This window comes from Lissotriton vulgaris, chromosome 5 (genome assembly GCF_964263255.1).
Source record: "Lissotriton vulgaris chromosome 5, aLisVul1.2, whole genome shotgun sequence".
NCBI lineage: Eukaryota > Metazoa > Chordata > Amphibia > Caudata > Salamandridae > Lissotriton > Lissotriton vulgaris.
The window spans coordinates 1,570,556,402-1,570,572,272 of NC_141693.1; the positions used below are offsets into that span (position 1 = coordinate 1,570,556,402).

The window sequence follows — 15,871 nt, forward strand, 5'->3', positions numbered from 1 at the left end:
TGCACCGTGGAAATCAAAGTGAACTCAACCGAATCGGGTAACATGGTACCGGCTGCCTGGGCATCAAAATAACTGAAGAAGGAGAGCTTAATGTGTGGGCCACCTGCCAGTGAATGGCTGACTGGGTTTCATCTGCAAAGATCCTTAAGTTAAATAAATCAGAGCCGGTGGAGCAACATAGATATTAAATAGTGACTATCCCTGTTGTTTGCCTTGCTTTACTGTAAAGAAGAAACAACAGGTTGTGTCTGCTTTAAAAATAAAAAAAATTCTTCAGAGTTTTATATAGCGCACACTTGACCCGAATCGGGTATCGGAGCGCCTTACATAGCACCAGTTCTGTAGTAGGGGATCTCTGTGTATAGTCATAATCTAGTGAATAGTCCCGCCCATGTGCGTGGACCCCGGGAATCAAAAATAATCTCTATATCCACAGGCTACACTGTCCAGTACTTCAACTAGAAATTCCAAAAAACAAAACCACACACAACACAGCCTGCCCAGTTTCTTCCATAGAGAAACTTGCCTCTACCAGTAAAAGACTCTGGAATGATAGAGAGGAAGGCATGGACAGACAAGCCCCATAGGCTGCCGTTATGTGGCTTAAATAGGATACTGTGCCTTTAAGAGAACTTTCCAGAACTTTATCCCAGAATGCACAGCAGGTCCCTTTTACTTTCAGTTCTTTTTTCCGGCTCCTGCTAACAGGACCCTGGCATTGAGCTCTCCCCTTTTCAAGGGTTTATTGGATTTTTGTTCACTTTTTTGATAAACGTGCTTGCAGTTTATATTTCTTGGTGTTTCCCTTCACTCCTGTGTGTTTGTTCAGGTTTTTTAGGGCTCTAAAATGCCTGCTCTTTTCGACAAATGCCCAGCATGTGGAAGAAAGAAGTCCAAGACTGATCCACACGACGTCTGCATTATCTATCTCCCTGAAGCACATGTCTCTGAAGAATGTGACATCTGCCAGCACCTTTCAGCAAGGACCCTGAGAGAAAGGCTGAAGATTAGGCTGCAAGGCCTGGAGGAGAGACGACTGCAGGCTGCAGGTGGGTCCGGGCAGGCTGGGAAGGTTCCCTCTGCCGAGGCCTCTGGGGGGCTCCCCAGAGGCAGGAAGACCAGCAAACGGTCCCGGTCTCCGTCGGTGTCGATTGCAACGACGACGACGTCGAGAGGGATGACGACGGTGTGTTCCCCATCTTCCCGGGGCTCCGGGTCGAGATGGCGTGAAGATTCGACGTCGAAGGGCCTGGGTAGGCCGCCGTCGAGACCACCGTCGACTGCGTCTTTGTCGTCGACGTCAGCGTCGAGCTATTGACGTCGAAGGAAGAGCGACAGGCATCGGCGCTCACCGTCGAGGTGACACCGCCGGTCGACGTCGAAGGGGATCCTCGACGTCTAGGACCTCGAGAAAGCGGTCGGTGTCAAGGAGGAGTCGACGCTCGTCGTCGAGAATGGAACGGTCGACGTCGCGGAGGTGGCGTTCGGCGTCGAGGAAGAAGAGATCGACGTCGTGGAGGCAGCGTTAGACGCCGGAGTCGCGGAGGTGACATTCGACACCGGAAAAGCGACGCTCAGCGTCGAGAAGGAAGAGATCGGCGTCTCGGAGTTGTTCCAACTCTCCTAAGCGGCGCAGAAGGAGTTCTGGCGCCAGAAGTCACGCTGGGTCTGGTGAAGGGCGCCGGAGACGGCGATCACCTACTGGAGGGGCTGGTTCGCTGTCCCCTCCCCCGAAGAAGTCACCGGGCTCGGTGTACTCTGTGGTATATACACCACCTCGGCCGAAGGCTTCCCCCTCCCCCTGTACCGAAGGAGGATCCTCCCGTCAACCGTCCTCTTCCACCACTTCCTCCCTCAGGACAACCACCACCACTGCTTCCGCCGCATGGGCCCGCCCCTTGGCCGGAGATACCTCCGGTTCCTCCGCCAAGGTCGGTGTCACTGCCTCCTCTTCCTACACCACCTAAGGGGACGCCTAGACCAAAACCCCAGGATAGGCCACGGAAGACGCCTCCACGGAAACCCAGTTCATGGGCGCTCCGCGGGAGGTCGCGCTCTTGTTTAGGAGGAGGGAACTATTGCGCAACAGGTCATCCACGAGACGCCGCCACAGGCGGCACAGGTCTCGCTCCCATACGAGGTCCTCTGGGACCAGGGACTACTCTCCGACTCTGTCGGGGTCACTGGAGATAAGGGTGTCGCCGGTTGATGATCTGGTGACTTTTCACGATGTCCTGTTAAGAGGTGCAGCAAAATTGGGCATCTCGTTGACGGTGCCCACGCCTAAGACATCGGTAATTTCCGAGACGCTGCACCAGAAACCTCTGTCTCAACCATTATTGCCACTGGTGCCGGGCCTGGAGGAACCGGCCATGGACCTTTTTCTCACCCCGGCGGTGACTAAGGCGGCCCCCTCGAGGCTACAGAAAAAATACCGGGCTCCCGATTCTGATCCGGCTTTTCTAAGAGTGGAACCCCCTCCAGATTCTGTGATAGTGACGGCGGCTCGCAAACATGCTACCACCCCGTCATCCACAGTCCCCCCAGATAAAGAGTCGAGATGGATGGATTCGGTTGGGAGGAAGGTGTGTGGAACGTCGGCGACCCCTATGAAGGCTGCGAGTGCCACAGCATTGTTGGGACGCTATGACGGTGCCCTCTGGGACTCCCTCCAGGAGTTTGTGGAACACCTGCCTCACGACAAAAGGGAAGATTTCCAGGAGGTGTTGAGTGAGGGGATGCTGGTGGCGAATCACATCATCAGCGCTACAGCCGATTCGTCCCTCTTGGCGGCACATGGCTTCTGCCATGGGATTAACCAGCGATGACATGCCTGGCTCCGTCTTACGTCACTGAAACCTGACGCACAGCAAAGGGTTGCCAATCTTCCATTCTCTGGCGAAACCCTATTTGGGAAACATGCGGATGACGAAATGGCCTGCATGAAAGCCGAGGCCGAAACACTCACGGCTGTGGGTCTGGAAAAGCCCAAAGAGACAAAGAAATCGTACCGCCTGTTCCAGAGACTGTTCGGTGGACAGGGCAGAGGGCGTGGCCAAGCTTCGAGACGGCAACAGCAACACTGCAGCAGTTCCGAAGGCCGTTCCAAAAGCGCCCGAAGGGCAGAGGCGGCCAACAGTCGGCACCAGCGACCAAAGGCCGGGTCTAGGCCCTGAGCTCTTACTTCCACCGTATCCGTTACCCACTCCGGTAGGGGGAAGCATTCAATTTTTTCTGGCCGAGTGGTGAAAAATTACTCAGGACAAGTGGGTGCTGAATATTGTTTGCAATGGATACAGTCTTCGGTTCACCAGCCCGCCTCCAGCAATTCCATCGGTCAGCTCGCAGTTTCAGCTGCGCGAGCTTCAGGCGGAGGCCGATATCCTGTTAAGGAAAAGGGCGATAAAAGACGTACCTCTGTCTCAGAGAGGAAGAGTTCAGGCCCATTCTGGAATTGCGACAAGCAAACAAGTGGATTCGCAGAGAGAAGTTTTTCATGCTGTTGTTGCATCAGATTTATCCTCAGTTGCAACAGGGAGACTGGCTATGTGCTATAGACCTACAGGATTCTTACTTCCATGTGCCCATTGCACACAAACACAAGTTCCTGCGATTCCAAGTCTGCACCAATCACTATCAATACACAGTACTCCCATTCGGACTAAAGTCTGCGCCGAGAACATTCTCGAAGTGCATGGCGGTGGTAGCAGCACACCTGAGGAAGAACAAGGTGTTCGTCTACCCGTACCTGAACGATTGGTTGATCAAGGCCTCCTCCTTCTTGGAAGCTCGAGCACACTTCCAGAAGACGTGTGTTCTCTTGAACAACAAGCTGGGGTTGCACATCAACATGTCCAAGTCTGTCCCATCTGGTCCAATGCATACAGTACTTGGGAGCCTCCATCAATACGCTGTCAGCAAGCTTGTGTCCTTCGGAGGAGCGACGATTATCACTCCTTCGGAAGGCTCAGGCTCTTATGACCACTCCATCTACAACAGTGAGGACGGTGATGGCCTCTTGTATCTTCCTAACGCCACACGCACGACTGCACATGAGACCGTTGCAAGAGTGCTTGGAGGACCAGTGGGATCAGAGGAAAGGATCTTGGGAAGACAAGACACACCTGTCTCTGCATGCTCTTCAGTCTCTGAAGTGGTGGTGTTCAGTGGAGAATCTCCTCAGAGGGGTTCCCTTCCACAAAGACATTCCCACGCAGACTGTCATGACGGATGCTTCTCTCCACGGTTGGGGGGCGCACTCAGGAGACTTACAGATTCAAGGAACGTGGTCCCCCATGGAGGCCACGTATCACATCAATTTCCTGGAACTCACAGCTGTTCACTTGGCACTGAAGGCCTTTCTTCCGTCCTTTCAGACCAACTCTCTGCTTGTACAGACGGACAATACGACCACGATGTATTACCTCAACAAGCAGGGGGGTTTGAGATCACGCACTCTCTCACAGGAGGTGCAGGCGATCTGGCACTGGCTTCTGGCTACCCATCTGCCAGGTGTGCAGAATGTTCAGGCGGACGCACTGAGCAGACTGATTCAGGAAAACCACGAATGGGTCATAAACGACGAAGTACTAAGAGAGGTCTTCGCAAGGTGGGGGACTCCAGACGTAGATCTGTTCGCCAACGCCGAAAACAGCAAATGCCGAGACTTCGCCTCCAGGTACTACCAGCAGGGGACGCTGGGGAATGCGCTATGGATCAACTGGTCGAACCGCTTTCTGTACGCTTTTCCGCCCATCCCCCTGATTCCGGCGGAACTCATCAAGCTGGCCCGGTCCAGGGCTCGGATGATACTCATTGCCCCGGAATGGCCCAGGCAGTGGTGGTTCATGGACCTGCTTCACCGGTCTCTCCTTCCTCACATAAGGCTGCGGTGCAGGCCGGACCTTCTCACGAAGTTCGGGGGGCAGATGTTGCACCCCAACCTCTCGTCTTTGAGTTTGGCGGCATGGGTCCTGAGATAGTGCAATATGGCCATCTGAATCTGCTTGAAGATTGTATGGACATACTGAAGGAGTCTAAGAGACCTTCCACTCGGACCTCCTATGCTTACAAGTGGAAGAGGTTCTGTATCTGGTGCAAGTCCAAGAACTATGACCCGACGACGTGCAAGGAAGATGTCATCCTTCCTTACCTTCTACATTTGGCGCAGTCTGGACTTAATGTTCATTCCATTAAGGTTCATCTTGCTGCATTGACTGCCTACAGGAGATGCCCTTCACAGACTTCCTTCTTCCAGATCCCTGTGATCAAAGATTTTTTGGAAGGCTTGAGGAAAGAGTTCCCTCCTGTCAGGCTTCCTTCGCTTTCATGGGAATTGAATGTGGTGCTGTCCAGATTGATAAAGGAGCCTTTTGAACCTATTCATAAGGCTTAGTTGCAGCACCTTTCCTGGAAGGCGGCGTTCCTCGTGGCCATTACATCGGCCCGCAGGGTGAGTGAAATTCAGGCATTGTGTTGCCAAGAACCTTATACTGTATTTCATGCTGCTAAGGTTGTTATGCGTACTCACCCTAAATTTCTTCCTAAGGTTATTTCTGATTTTCATGTCAACCAGACTATAACGTTGCCTACGTTTTTTCAGAATCCTTCATCTCCAGCGGAAAGGTCTCTACATTCCCTGGATGTTAGGAGGGTGTTGAAATTTTATCTGGATAAAACCAAGGATATTCGTAGACTAGACCTTAGGGGTAAACCTAAACCTAAGGCTCATTCCACCAGGGGAAAAGCTGCCACGACAGCTTTGCTCCGTAATGTTCCGATTGCAGAGATCTGCAAGGTGGCCACTTGAAAGTCAGTTCTTACCTTTGCTAAGCATTGCTGTCTGGACACTGATGCCAGGGCAGATGCTCAGGTTGGGCAGGCTTCGCTGCGGAATTTGTTCGCACAACAGTGGTGTTCATTTTCTTCTCTCCACCGCCACTTTGGTGTGGGGATGGGCTTGCCATTCTATTCACTAGATTATGACTATACACAGAGATCCCCCTACTACAGAAGGAGTAGTTTCTGTCCTGTAACTCCAGTTCTGTAGTAGGGGTATCTCTGTTATAGTCCTAAGCGCCCGCCCTCCTCCCCGGTGGAGAAAAATATTCATGTAAGGAATGCTACAGGTCTGGCGTGCTACGCCTTCAAAAAGAACTGAAAGTAAAAGGGACCTGCTGTGCATTCTGGGACACTGGGAGAAAGTTCTGGAAGGTTCTCTTAAAGGCACAGTATCCTATTTAAGCCACATAATGGCAGCCTATGGGGCTTGTCTGTCCATGCCTTCCTCTCTATCATTCCAGAGTCGTTTACTGGTAGAGGCAAGTTTCTCTATGGAAGAAACTGGGCAGGCTGTGTTTCTAGTTGAAGTACTGGACAGTGTAGCCTGTGGATATAGGCTGCATTATTTGTCTTTAAATTCTCTCTTAAGTGTCTTTGCAGTTTCTGCATGATTTGACAACTTAAGAGATTATTTTTGATTTCCGGGGTCCACGCACATGGGCGGGACTATTCACTAGATTATGACTATAACAGAGATACCCCTACTACAGAACTGGAGTTACAGGACAGAAACTACTCCTTACGTTACATGAGGACACACATTCATTTTTTTTATTCACGTGGAGATCAAGTGATTTGCCCAGAATCACAGGATGTTTAGCGTCGTTACCGAGACTCTAACCCAGATCCCCAGGTCCGAGGTCAAGCGCCCTAGCTGTGTGGACACATACCCTCACTAACATTCCACCTGTGTCTCCCTCCACTTCCCTCCCCCCTCCCCCCTGCCCCCTCCCCCAGGATTCCTCTCATCACCCCGTCTCTATCACCCATTTTGAACTTTACCCTACCGTCCCCCAGCTAAAAAACAACGCATCTTGAAGTGATTTTTGTCCTGTTTCAGAAAAGGATGTTCTGAACATCATCACCAAGCTTAAACCATCTTCGCATTCCAGTGATCCTCTTCCTGCACATTTGGTACAAGAACTTAAACGCATCATCGCCCCTGTATGGACCAATATTATCAACTCTTCCTTTACCACTGGTATTGTTCCAGAATGCCTCCAACAAGGCCAAATTACTCCCATCATCTAAAATACAGCGGTAGATCCCAACAACTTAACAACCTGCGCCCTATCTCCGATCTTCCCTTCCTATCCAAAGCCCTAGAAAAATGCATCTTGAAACAGTTGGACAAACACATCGACACATTCAACCTCTTAGACGTTTTTCAATCAGGTTTTAGAAAAGGAAGCAGCACGGAAACAGCTATGCTCAACATTAACGATGACTTACATCGGTCCATGGACAAAGGCGAATCCTCCCTCCTCATTGTTCCTGACCTCTCTGCTGCCTTTGATACTGTTAACCATGTCACTTTACTCAACATTCTCAAAGACCATTTTGGCTTTGACGGTGATGTTCTCAAGTGGTTCGCCTCCTATTTCCAAAATAGAACCCAACAAATTAAAGTCAGTGGCTGCCTTTCCAAACCTCAACCTGTCTCCTTGGGCGTTTGACAGGGCTCTATCCTTTCTCCAACTCTTTTCAACCTCTTCATGGAACCGCTCACCCTTATTCTTAAACAAGCAAAAATAAGTTATCACCTCTACGCCAATGACACCCAACTATACTACAAGATCAAATCCCACGATGACATCTTACATCTTAATGATGCTTTGAAAGATTCAATTATGGTTCCATCAAAACCACCTCAAACTAAACCCCCAAAAAACTGAAATCCTCCTATTCTCTCCCAAGAACAATTCGCTCCCTATCCAACACTGGATCACCGACATTAAAGCTCTAAATTGCTCTCTCACAATCTCCAACTTTGCCAAATCGCTCGGCATTAGCTTTGATCAAAACCTCAGTCTGATTCCCCATATTAAAAACTCTGCAAAAGGTGCTCTATTCACACTGCATCACCTTAAAATAATTAAACCGTTCAGCCCAGCTGAGGATTTTAAATCAGTTGTACAATCACTGGTCCTATCTGGAATAGACTATGGCAATGACACGCTCGCTGGCACCCCTAAAGTCCACCTAGCCCCTATCAATTCCATTCTCAACCTTGCTGCCAGGCTCATCTCTGACTGTAAGCGATACGATCACATCTTCCCTGTTCTCAAAAACCTCAAATGGCTTCCAATCGAAGGCAGATCCACTTACAAGGTTGCCTGCATCCCTCACAAAGCTCTTCACCAAAATACCCCTACTTTCCAATCCGATAAACTCCAAAAAGCTGGGTGTGCTAGAACATTGAGGAGCACTAAGGCCCTTGTTCTAATCCCGCCTCCGCTAAAAAAGAAAGCAACTCAATCTCGCTCATTCTCTGGTAATGCCCTTTCCATCTGGAATACTCTTTCCAAAGACCAATGCTGTAACCCATCCTACCCCTGCTTAAAAAAAACCTCAAGCTGCTCCTTCTCAACAAATATTGGGGTCCTTAATTATACTTAGTGTCACGGGCCTTGAATTCCCACTCTATTCAATACATATACAGGCTCCCCCTACCTATAATCTTACCTCACTTCCACAATTTTATACCCTTATCTCTCGCCTTTCTCCAACTATTGACTTTCTATACTATTCCTCTCTGTCCTCCTGATCCAATACCCTCAATTTTCTACTTGATTTTGAACTTACTATCTGTAAATCACTTATATTGTTCAACTGCCTTTTTTTAGCACCTGTACATAGTTGGACCTTTCTTTTGTTTAACCTATCCTGTAAAGCGCTCTGATACTCTTGGGTCTAGCCAGCGCTATATAAAACCTTTAAATAAATAAATAAATAAATAAAACTCCTCTCCATCTACAGGAGTCCATTAAATAAGATGTAAACTACGAAAGTGCTTTGCCGCAGATACTTGCTTCATGGTGCCTAATTAACATAGTATTATGTGAGATGGCATCAAAGACAACAGAGAACCCTAATAATATCAATGCAGGTTTTCCATTTTGTCAAGTATCTATCGGTGATTGTAATGGACAGGAGCACCATATCTGTACTGTGTAAAGGGGTAAACCCAAATTGTGCTGGATCCAGGAGTTCATTTCGAATCCTGAAGTCTAATGCTGAGGCCTTTCACATGTTTAGTCAAGGACTGTTATGGGAGTTGGGAGTTGCAAAATTAGGCGATAGTTGCTAAAGTCTCTAGGTTAAAATGGTTTATTTAATCAATGTGTAATCCCTGCTTGCTTCCATTCATGTAGAACGACTATTGACACAATTGAGGCAATGCATGACAGTGGTACACTTGAGATATTATTGCAAGCAAGGTTAATCAAATAGAACACTTTTTTAGAGGAACTCAAAGTGTTTGTTATTTTGCATTCCAAGTAAGCTGCTTTGGCTTGTTGAAATTACAGTTAATATTGGCAGAGCGTCGCGGAATAAAGCATTTTTTTGTCCCTACTCCTATTGCTTTTGCCAAGTGCACTAAAGTGTTTTATAGGTGTCTTTGCCTTGAGCTAATCATCGGAAAGGCAGAGCGCAGAAGGTCTTTATTTTCCTCCGAGAGGAAGTTAGTTCAGTGTGGGTGATATGTTTAAATGGTCACCCATTAGGGAATCGCAGAATCTAGTTAAGTTGCATATATCCATGCTATTGTTGAATGTTGTCAGCTTAATTAAAGAGTGGGAAAGGTTATGTGCTGTGGTTTTAATCCAAGCTTTGCCCACGAAATATGTAACCGTGTTTATTTCGAGTTTACCTTTAATTTCCAATCAAAGATTGCCTTGTGGTCAGACAACACGTCTTGTTTAAAGGCTCTATGCAATTAATATTACAGGAGGTAATTAGGTCTAATTGATGACCTCCTTCTTGAATGGGAGAATTTACCAATTACGTGAGCACCAGTGGGGTTCAGTTCTACGTTAGACTGGCTGCCTCTGATTTATGGGGCAATTAGTCCAGATGTTAAAATACACAAGAATGAGAAAGTTGCCTAAAAAGAGGTAATGATGGAATGAAAATCCAATAACTCGAAGCTAAAAAAAGAATTGAGCTCAGGGGGCGGTCAAAAAGAAGGCCTGAGTATCTAATTGAAGGAGAGCGGGCCAGTTTGAAAGTTAAATGGCCAGCTCAATGGTGGGTTTCTATAGGATACATACTGTTGAGAAGGGAATCGTTAAACAGCACATCCTATCCCTGCACCCTCTTTTAAGTGGATGATGCATGCGAATGATCTTGGAGCTCCTTGAAATTGCTGCTGCTCAATGGAAGGCCATGGCATCATGTATCCAGATCTGTTTTAAACACAATCATATTGTAGTTCAGACTAAAACTGTGATATTTAGGTTTCTTTGGTTAATGAAGGTACGTTAAGTTATGCACTGTGAATTGAGCAGCCATCTCTCGTGCGAGAAATTTCCCTTTGTTAGTCTTTCGCATAGTCAGGTTTTTAAAAGACCTGCGACCTCTGTGATCAAGATCGAGTCGCTCCTGTCAGAAGTAGAAAACATTTCTTTGTTTCATCAAACAGACCACATGGTTGATAGTGGGCATCAGTCGGGCGCATCCGGGCATGTGTTTGGTAATTGTGCTATATAATATGATAACTCAACATTGAATTTGGTCTAAAAATGCACTTCTGCTTTTAGATGGGGACATAAATGAAAATGCGGACTCTTAATAACACAACAATGAACTGTCAATTAACCCCTTCGCTGCGGCGGCTATTCCGCCGCAGCGCTAAGGGGGAGGCGGGGCCGCGCGGCGCTCCCGTGCTAGTGACGGAACCGCGGGTTAGCTGTGCTTGTGACGGAACGGCTCCGTCACGGCCCCGCCCGCTCTTCAGAACGCTCAGCCCAGGCGCGGAATTCGCGCCGCTCAGGCGCAGCGAGCGGGCCGCGACGGAACCGTTCTGTCACCAGCACAGCCCATCCGAGGCTCGTGACAGAACGGTTCCGTCACGAGCATGGGAGGGTTTAAACTCTTCTTTGAAAATGGTCTCACTGCAGTGTTCCAATACATGCTGATGTACGCTCAGCTCAGTTGCACCCCAATTGAGCTGCAGCAGCGGCTGAAAACATTGTTGCCAAATCATGGCAATCCATTGATAAATATAATTTAATAGCAATACGTTCTCATTGAAAGCAAGATTGTGAAGTTTGTTTCCTATCTCATTTTTGATAATCTTTTAACAGTTGCGAACCCTTTATGGTAAGATCGCCCACTTATATCTTTTGCTGGGCAAAACTGTGAAACATATGGCAGCTGGCAGGAGCCTCTGAAAGTTCATTGGCGGAACCCTGTGAAAGTATGTTTGAAGATAAATACATTTAAGATCACCTTTTTGTGAGTGTATAAGTAGCCCTAGTTTAGAAGTGCCTTATGTGCTGAAGAAGCAGCAACCGGAAACCTTTGCTCTTGATGAAGATACCACTCTGGCTTCAATATCATTAAGTTCTCTCATCTTGACTATGTCGAATTGTTACTATTACTCATGTAACGTGACACTTTGTAGTAATCTGGATTGGTCAGGTTGCATGTATAAAAGTTGAAGGATTGTCATGTTTATGATATGATTCAAGAACCTAAAGTTTGCACAGTCTTTATTCTGCAATGGGTAAGTATAGTTAAAGTGTGGCATAAACTACTTTTTGTTGCATACGTTCAACACTGGGCCTTGATCCTGAAGCATTTTTAACTTTATATGAATGCATGAAAGTATCAATCCAAGAAGGAAGCTATGTCTATAAAGGTCAAAGGATGAGAAAAGTTAATACAGACTTATTTTTTTATTAAACGATTGAAATTAAAATCCCTCTCCAGGTCCCCGTCGTGACAGAAGCACTGGTGCTCCCAGACCCTCCACCTCCACCCCCACCCCTCGCCACTTCCTGGCCTCTTGATGCTGCAGCGCCAACAGTGACTGATGTTTTAGCACCAACAAGTGAACTCACATTGGCTGAGCTCGGCTTGGGTAACGGCACTCCTGTTGGGATGGTACAGAACTTTCTGGAATTCCTCCACCTAGAAGTCGGGCTTCCCTGGTGGGGAGCAATTGTGGCAGGTAAAAATTGTAGAGGGAAGATCCTCAAGGAAACTTTACATAAAAGTATTTAATGCTTATAAAGCTTTTACAATCCTTTAATTGCAAAGGATGCCTTTGCCACCTCTTAAGTGTTTGTTAATATCCAGCAAGGAATAGTGTATCTGAACTTGCCCACGCCTGATGCCTCTCCTGTTCTGAACAGTGCCCTTGTTTCTCTGCTCTTGTTTCCATAGCTATCCCACAAAAGATGCCATGCAGAGTCTTGTGCTGTCATTGGTTGTGCATGTCAAGTGTGTATATGTGCACTATGTTTGTACCGGAATACGTGGGGTGCATTTTGGCTGGCCTCAGGCGTAGCATGGCACAAGATAGAGGGTGGATGCAGATTCCCCTAGCGAGTGAAGTGTATTGAAATATTCCTATTTGCTAGATCATGTGACGTGTGGGACTGCAGTTTCTGTTCAAGGGGAGGAAGTTTATTGGCAGAACCTGTATTTTGTCTGCGCTCAACAACAACTTCGAAAAGGCTGACAGCCAGGTGCAGAGATTTTACACTTCATTGTGCCCTTGTTTTGAATACTTCTGCTTGGAACGAGCATAATTGCTACCTGCTGCAAGAGCCCTCACCTTGCATAAAGGTACTGCTGGAGAATCACAGAAAATTAGCTTTCAAACCAGTTATGAAACCTTTAACAATGGATCCATATCCCTTTTTGTACCAGGAGAATCACAGAAAATTAGCTTTCAAACCAGTTATGAAACCTTTAACAATGGATCCATATCCCTTTTTGTACCAATGTGGGATCCAAAGCACCCCACTTTAATCCAGTTCCAAGTTTTTCATAACAAAGGAAAAAAGTGATCTGCAGAGTCCTGGAGAGATTTCTATGTCACCATGGCTGGTTTTGCATGAAACCCAGTGTCTCACTGATGAGGGTACATCACCTGAAGTCTGCACTTTCTACTGGAGCATCTGGGGGTCTGTCTAGAAGCCTGACTGCCTGTTGTGAGTGACTTTGCCTTGAAGGAGGGGACACTATGTAAGAGGAGATGTCCAGTAAGCTCTCTGTGTGGTAAGTAGCCAGAGAAGGCAAGAGGCTGCGAGGGAGTGAAGCCTGGGACTCCCCATAGGTGCGGAATGGGTGTCCCATTTTCCAAAGCTTAAATAGGTTGGACCCAGGTCACCAGTGGAATATATTCTCAACCTCCACAGTTGGGTCCCAGAAGCACCTGTTTCCCCCCCTCCCTTCCCCAACCACTCCCCACACATTGGTCTGACACCTATACTTACCTAGCCTCAAAGCCTCCCCAAAAAGGTGATAACAGATCAGAAAGTGTTTGTTCTCGCTTAAAGTTCGTTTTTATTAGAATTTGAGCATTTACGGTACCAGAGTGAAAGAATAGTATGACGAATAGAAGATAGTACAATATTGCTATGAACGAGAACAACTCTCACTATATGTCCAATATCTGATTGCCATAGTAGTCAATATGGGTTGCACAGCAATGAAGGATTGAGTCGATTGAATATAAGAGAGAAGGGAGAAACTGAAAATAAATCCCAAGAATCAAGAATTGAGCTCTTGAACATTTTCAGTGACAAAATGTTTAAGATGTAGAAAAAACATCCCCCTAACAGGTAAAATGTAATCCAAAGAGGCAAATTCGTAAATAAGCACTACGTTGGGCATAACTCTCGAGCTAAGCATGTAGGCATGCCGTATAACAAGAAGCTAAGTTATGAGGTACAGCTGTCAATGTCCAGGACAATGTGTCATCCTCAAAAGAAAAGTAATGTGAAGAGCACTACAGCCTATGCTGCCAGGTCTAATGAAGAACTGATGAATGGTCCCCAAATGTTTTTGGAGCGGCATTGCTGGTCTAACAGAGAATGGGTGACCCATTTGTGAGTTGCTGCTTTAAGTAAATAGATGAGCCAGTCATTGTTAGTATCGGGGGCTCAGAAATTTCCATTGTTGCAGGTTATGAATCTTTGCAACTGCTAAGGCCATGTCGATCCATCTTTTCAGTGTTTGCGCAGTCCTGTGAATTTGATTGTCATATTATAGCACCGCCATAAAAGGTTAAAGCCATATTGCTTGTAGTCTTCATTGTGTACTCTACCCCCAGCCAGAATGTTTGCTGAGTAGAACACGACCAAAAGTGTGTCATATTTCCATTTGGATCTCTTCTGCACCAACAGTTAGAGGTGTGACTCTGACTAGCTCCCCGCAGTTTATGTGGAGACCTGGGACTGTCATGTAGCACTTTGAAGAAGTTGAACTTAGCCTTGCCTCTCGGAGGCCATTGTCAGGATTTCCAGCAATGAAGACCAGTCTTCATTTGAATTATCTCTAGAAAGTTTTGATTGCCAATTTTTGTTGAATAGTTTTTCGCCATCTTGGAGTGTACGGTTTCTATCAGTGTGGACAGACAGGACCAGATATGACCTTTCTGCATTTACTCCATCTCTTAAGACTTAGATGTATAGGGGAGTTAAGCAAAGCACCACTTTAAATGCACAGTTTAGACTGAAGGCTATGTTTCAGATGTATATATCTCCATCTTTGATCTGGACTTAAGTGGAACTCAGTCTCCAAACTTTAAAAGGGCTTGAGTACCCCATCCTAAAGTAATTGACCAATCATGAGATTATCCTTTTCTGACCACTCCCTCCGGTGAATCATGTGACAGTCGGAATCACTTGTTATCCCAAAAAGCCTATGAATGTATGAAGCCATTAATCCTTAACAGTTTAACAGTGAAGTCCCACACCAGATCAGTTTCTCATAAGACTGATTCAGTGGATTATGTGAAAGTTTTGTACTGCTGTGTTTTATTGCTCGACTAGCAGGTTACCTTTCTAGTGTCTTTCAATGACCATCCATTGTGGCGGAGGTCTTATGAAAAATGATGAGCTAGGTGTGCTGAGTGGTAAGCTTTGTTGTACAGACCTATGTATACAAGACTAAGGATTCCTAATGTCATGGCTGCATCTAGTTTGATCATTTTAAGTCAAGAGTGATGCTGTCACCAGATGTATTCTTTAAGGATTTTGTCAATTTCCAGTAGCGAAGATTTGAACACTTAAAAGGGACTTCTTCTGTATCAGTTCTCCCCCTCGCCCTCTTATACTAATCTTTTTCAATTCCACACTCTTGCATTCATTGTTTTCATTGCAGCATGAAATATTTGCTGTACCATAATATGATAATATAATTCGCTTTTTTCCATGTTATATATTTTTTTAGCCGCTTAACCTTTAGCTTGCCACACATTTTCTCATCAAAAACCTTGACCACCCTCTTTGCACCCATTGCCTTTTGCTTTCCTCTGCCTTTCCTTCAGCATCCTAAATAAAACCCCACACCCCTCCATGATTCTTCCCAAACATAACCATCCAAAATACATTGTAGTAGGTTTTCTTCCATTCAGTATTTAAAATTGCACCCACATTGCTGCTTCAGTGATTTAGCTGTTACTCTCTAACTTGTTCTTGCTCACCCTTCCATGTCTATTTCTGTTTTGTACACACCCCTTCAGTGCTCGGTTCAGTCTCTTCACTAACCCGTTTAGTATGCAGGCTAGCAGAACCATACATTTTTGCTTGATCCATTTAATTTACAAGTGCTTTTCCATCTCGTGAAACACCGACTAGACTCCATTTTCTTTTAGGAGAGCAGTAGGATAACCTTCTCTATCACACACGTGTGTCAAAAACATGATTGCACTATTCTTAGAAACAATTACTGCCTCCCCATGCTACGTTACTTTTGTACTGGTGATGTAGAATTAGTAATACATACTGAGGTAGGCCATTTAAGCCGCCAAATGGAGCCATAATATCCAGGTCTCCTTGTCCAAAGATTA

The 15,871-nt window shown here is 46.4% G+C and overlaps 1 protein-coding gene across 2 annotated transcripts in view; it reads left to right on the forward strand.

Moving 5' to 3' along the window:
• Window positions 1–15,871, forward strand: part of OXA1L (OXA1L mitochondrial inner membrane insertase) — a 129,502-nt gene that overhangs the window by 27,126 nt on the left and 86,505 nt on the right. For both annotated transcript variants that reach the window (XM_086923653.1, XM_086923652.1), the window contains exon 3: window positions 11,779–12,019. In XM_086923653.1, coding sequence (XP_086779779.1) covers window positions 11,779–12,019 — 241 coding nt within the window. The remainder of the gene's footprint in view (window positions 1–11,778; window positions 12,020–15,871) is intronic.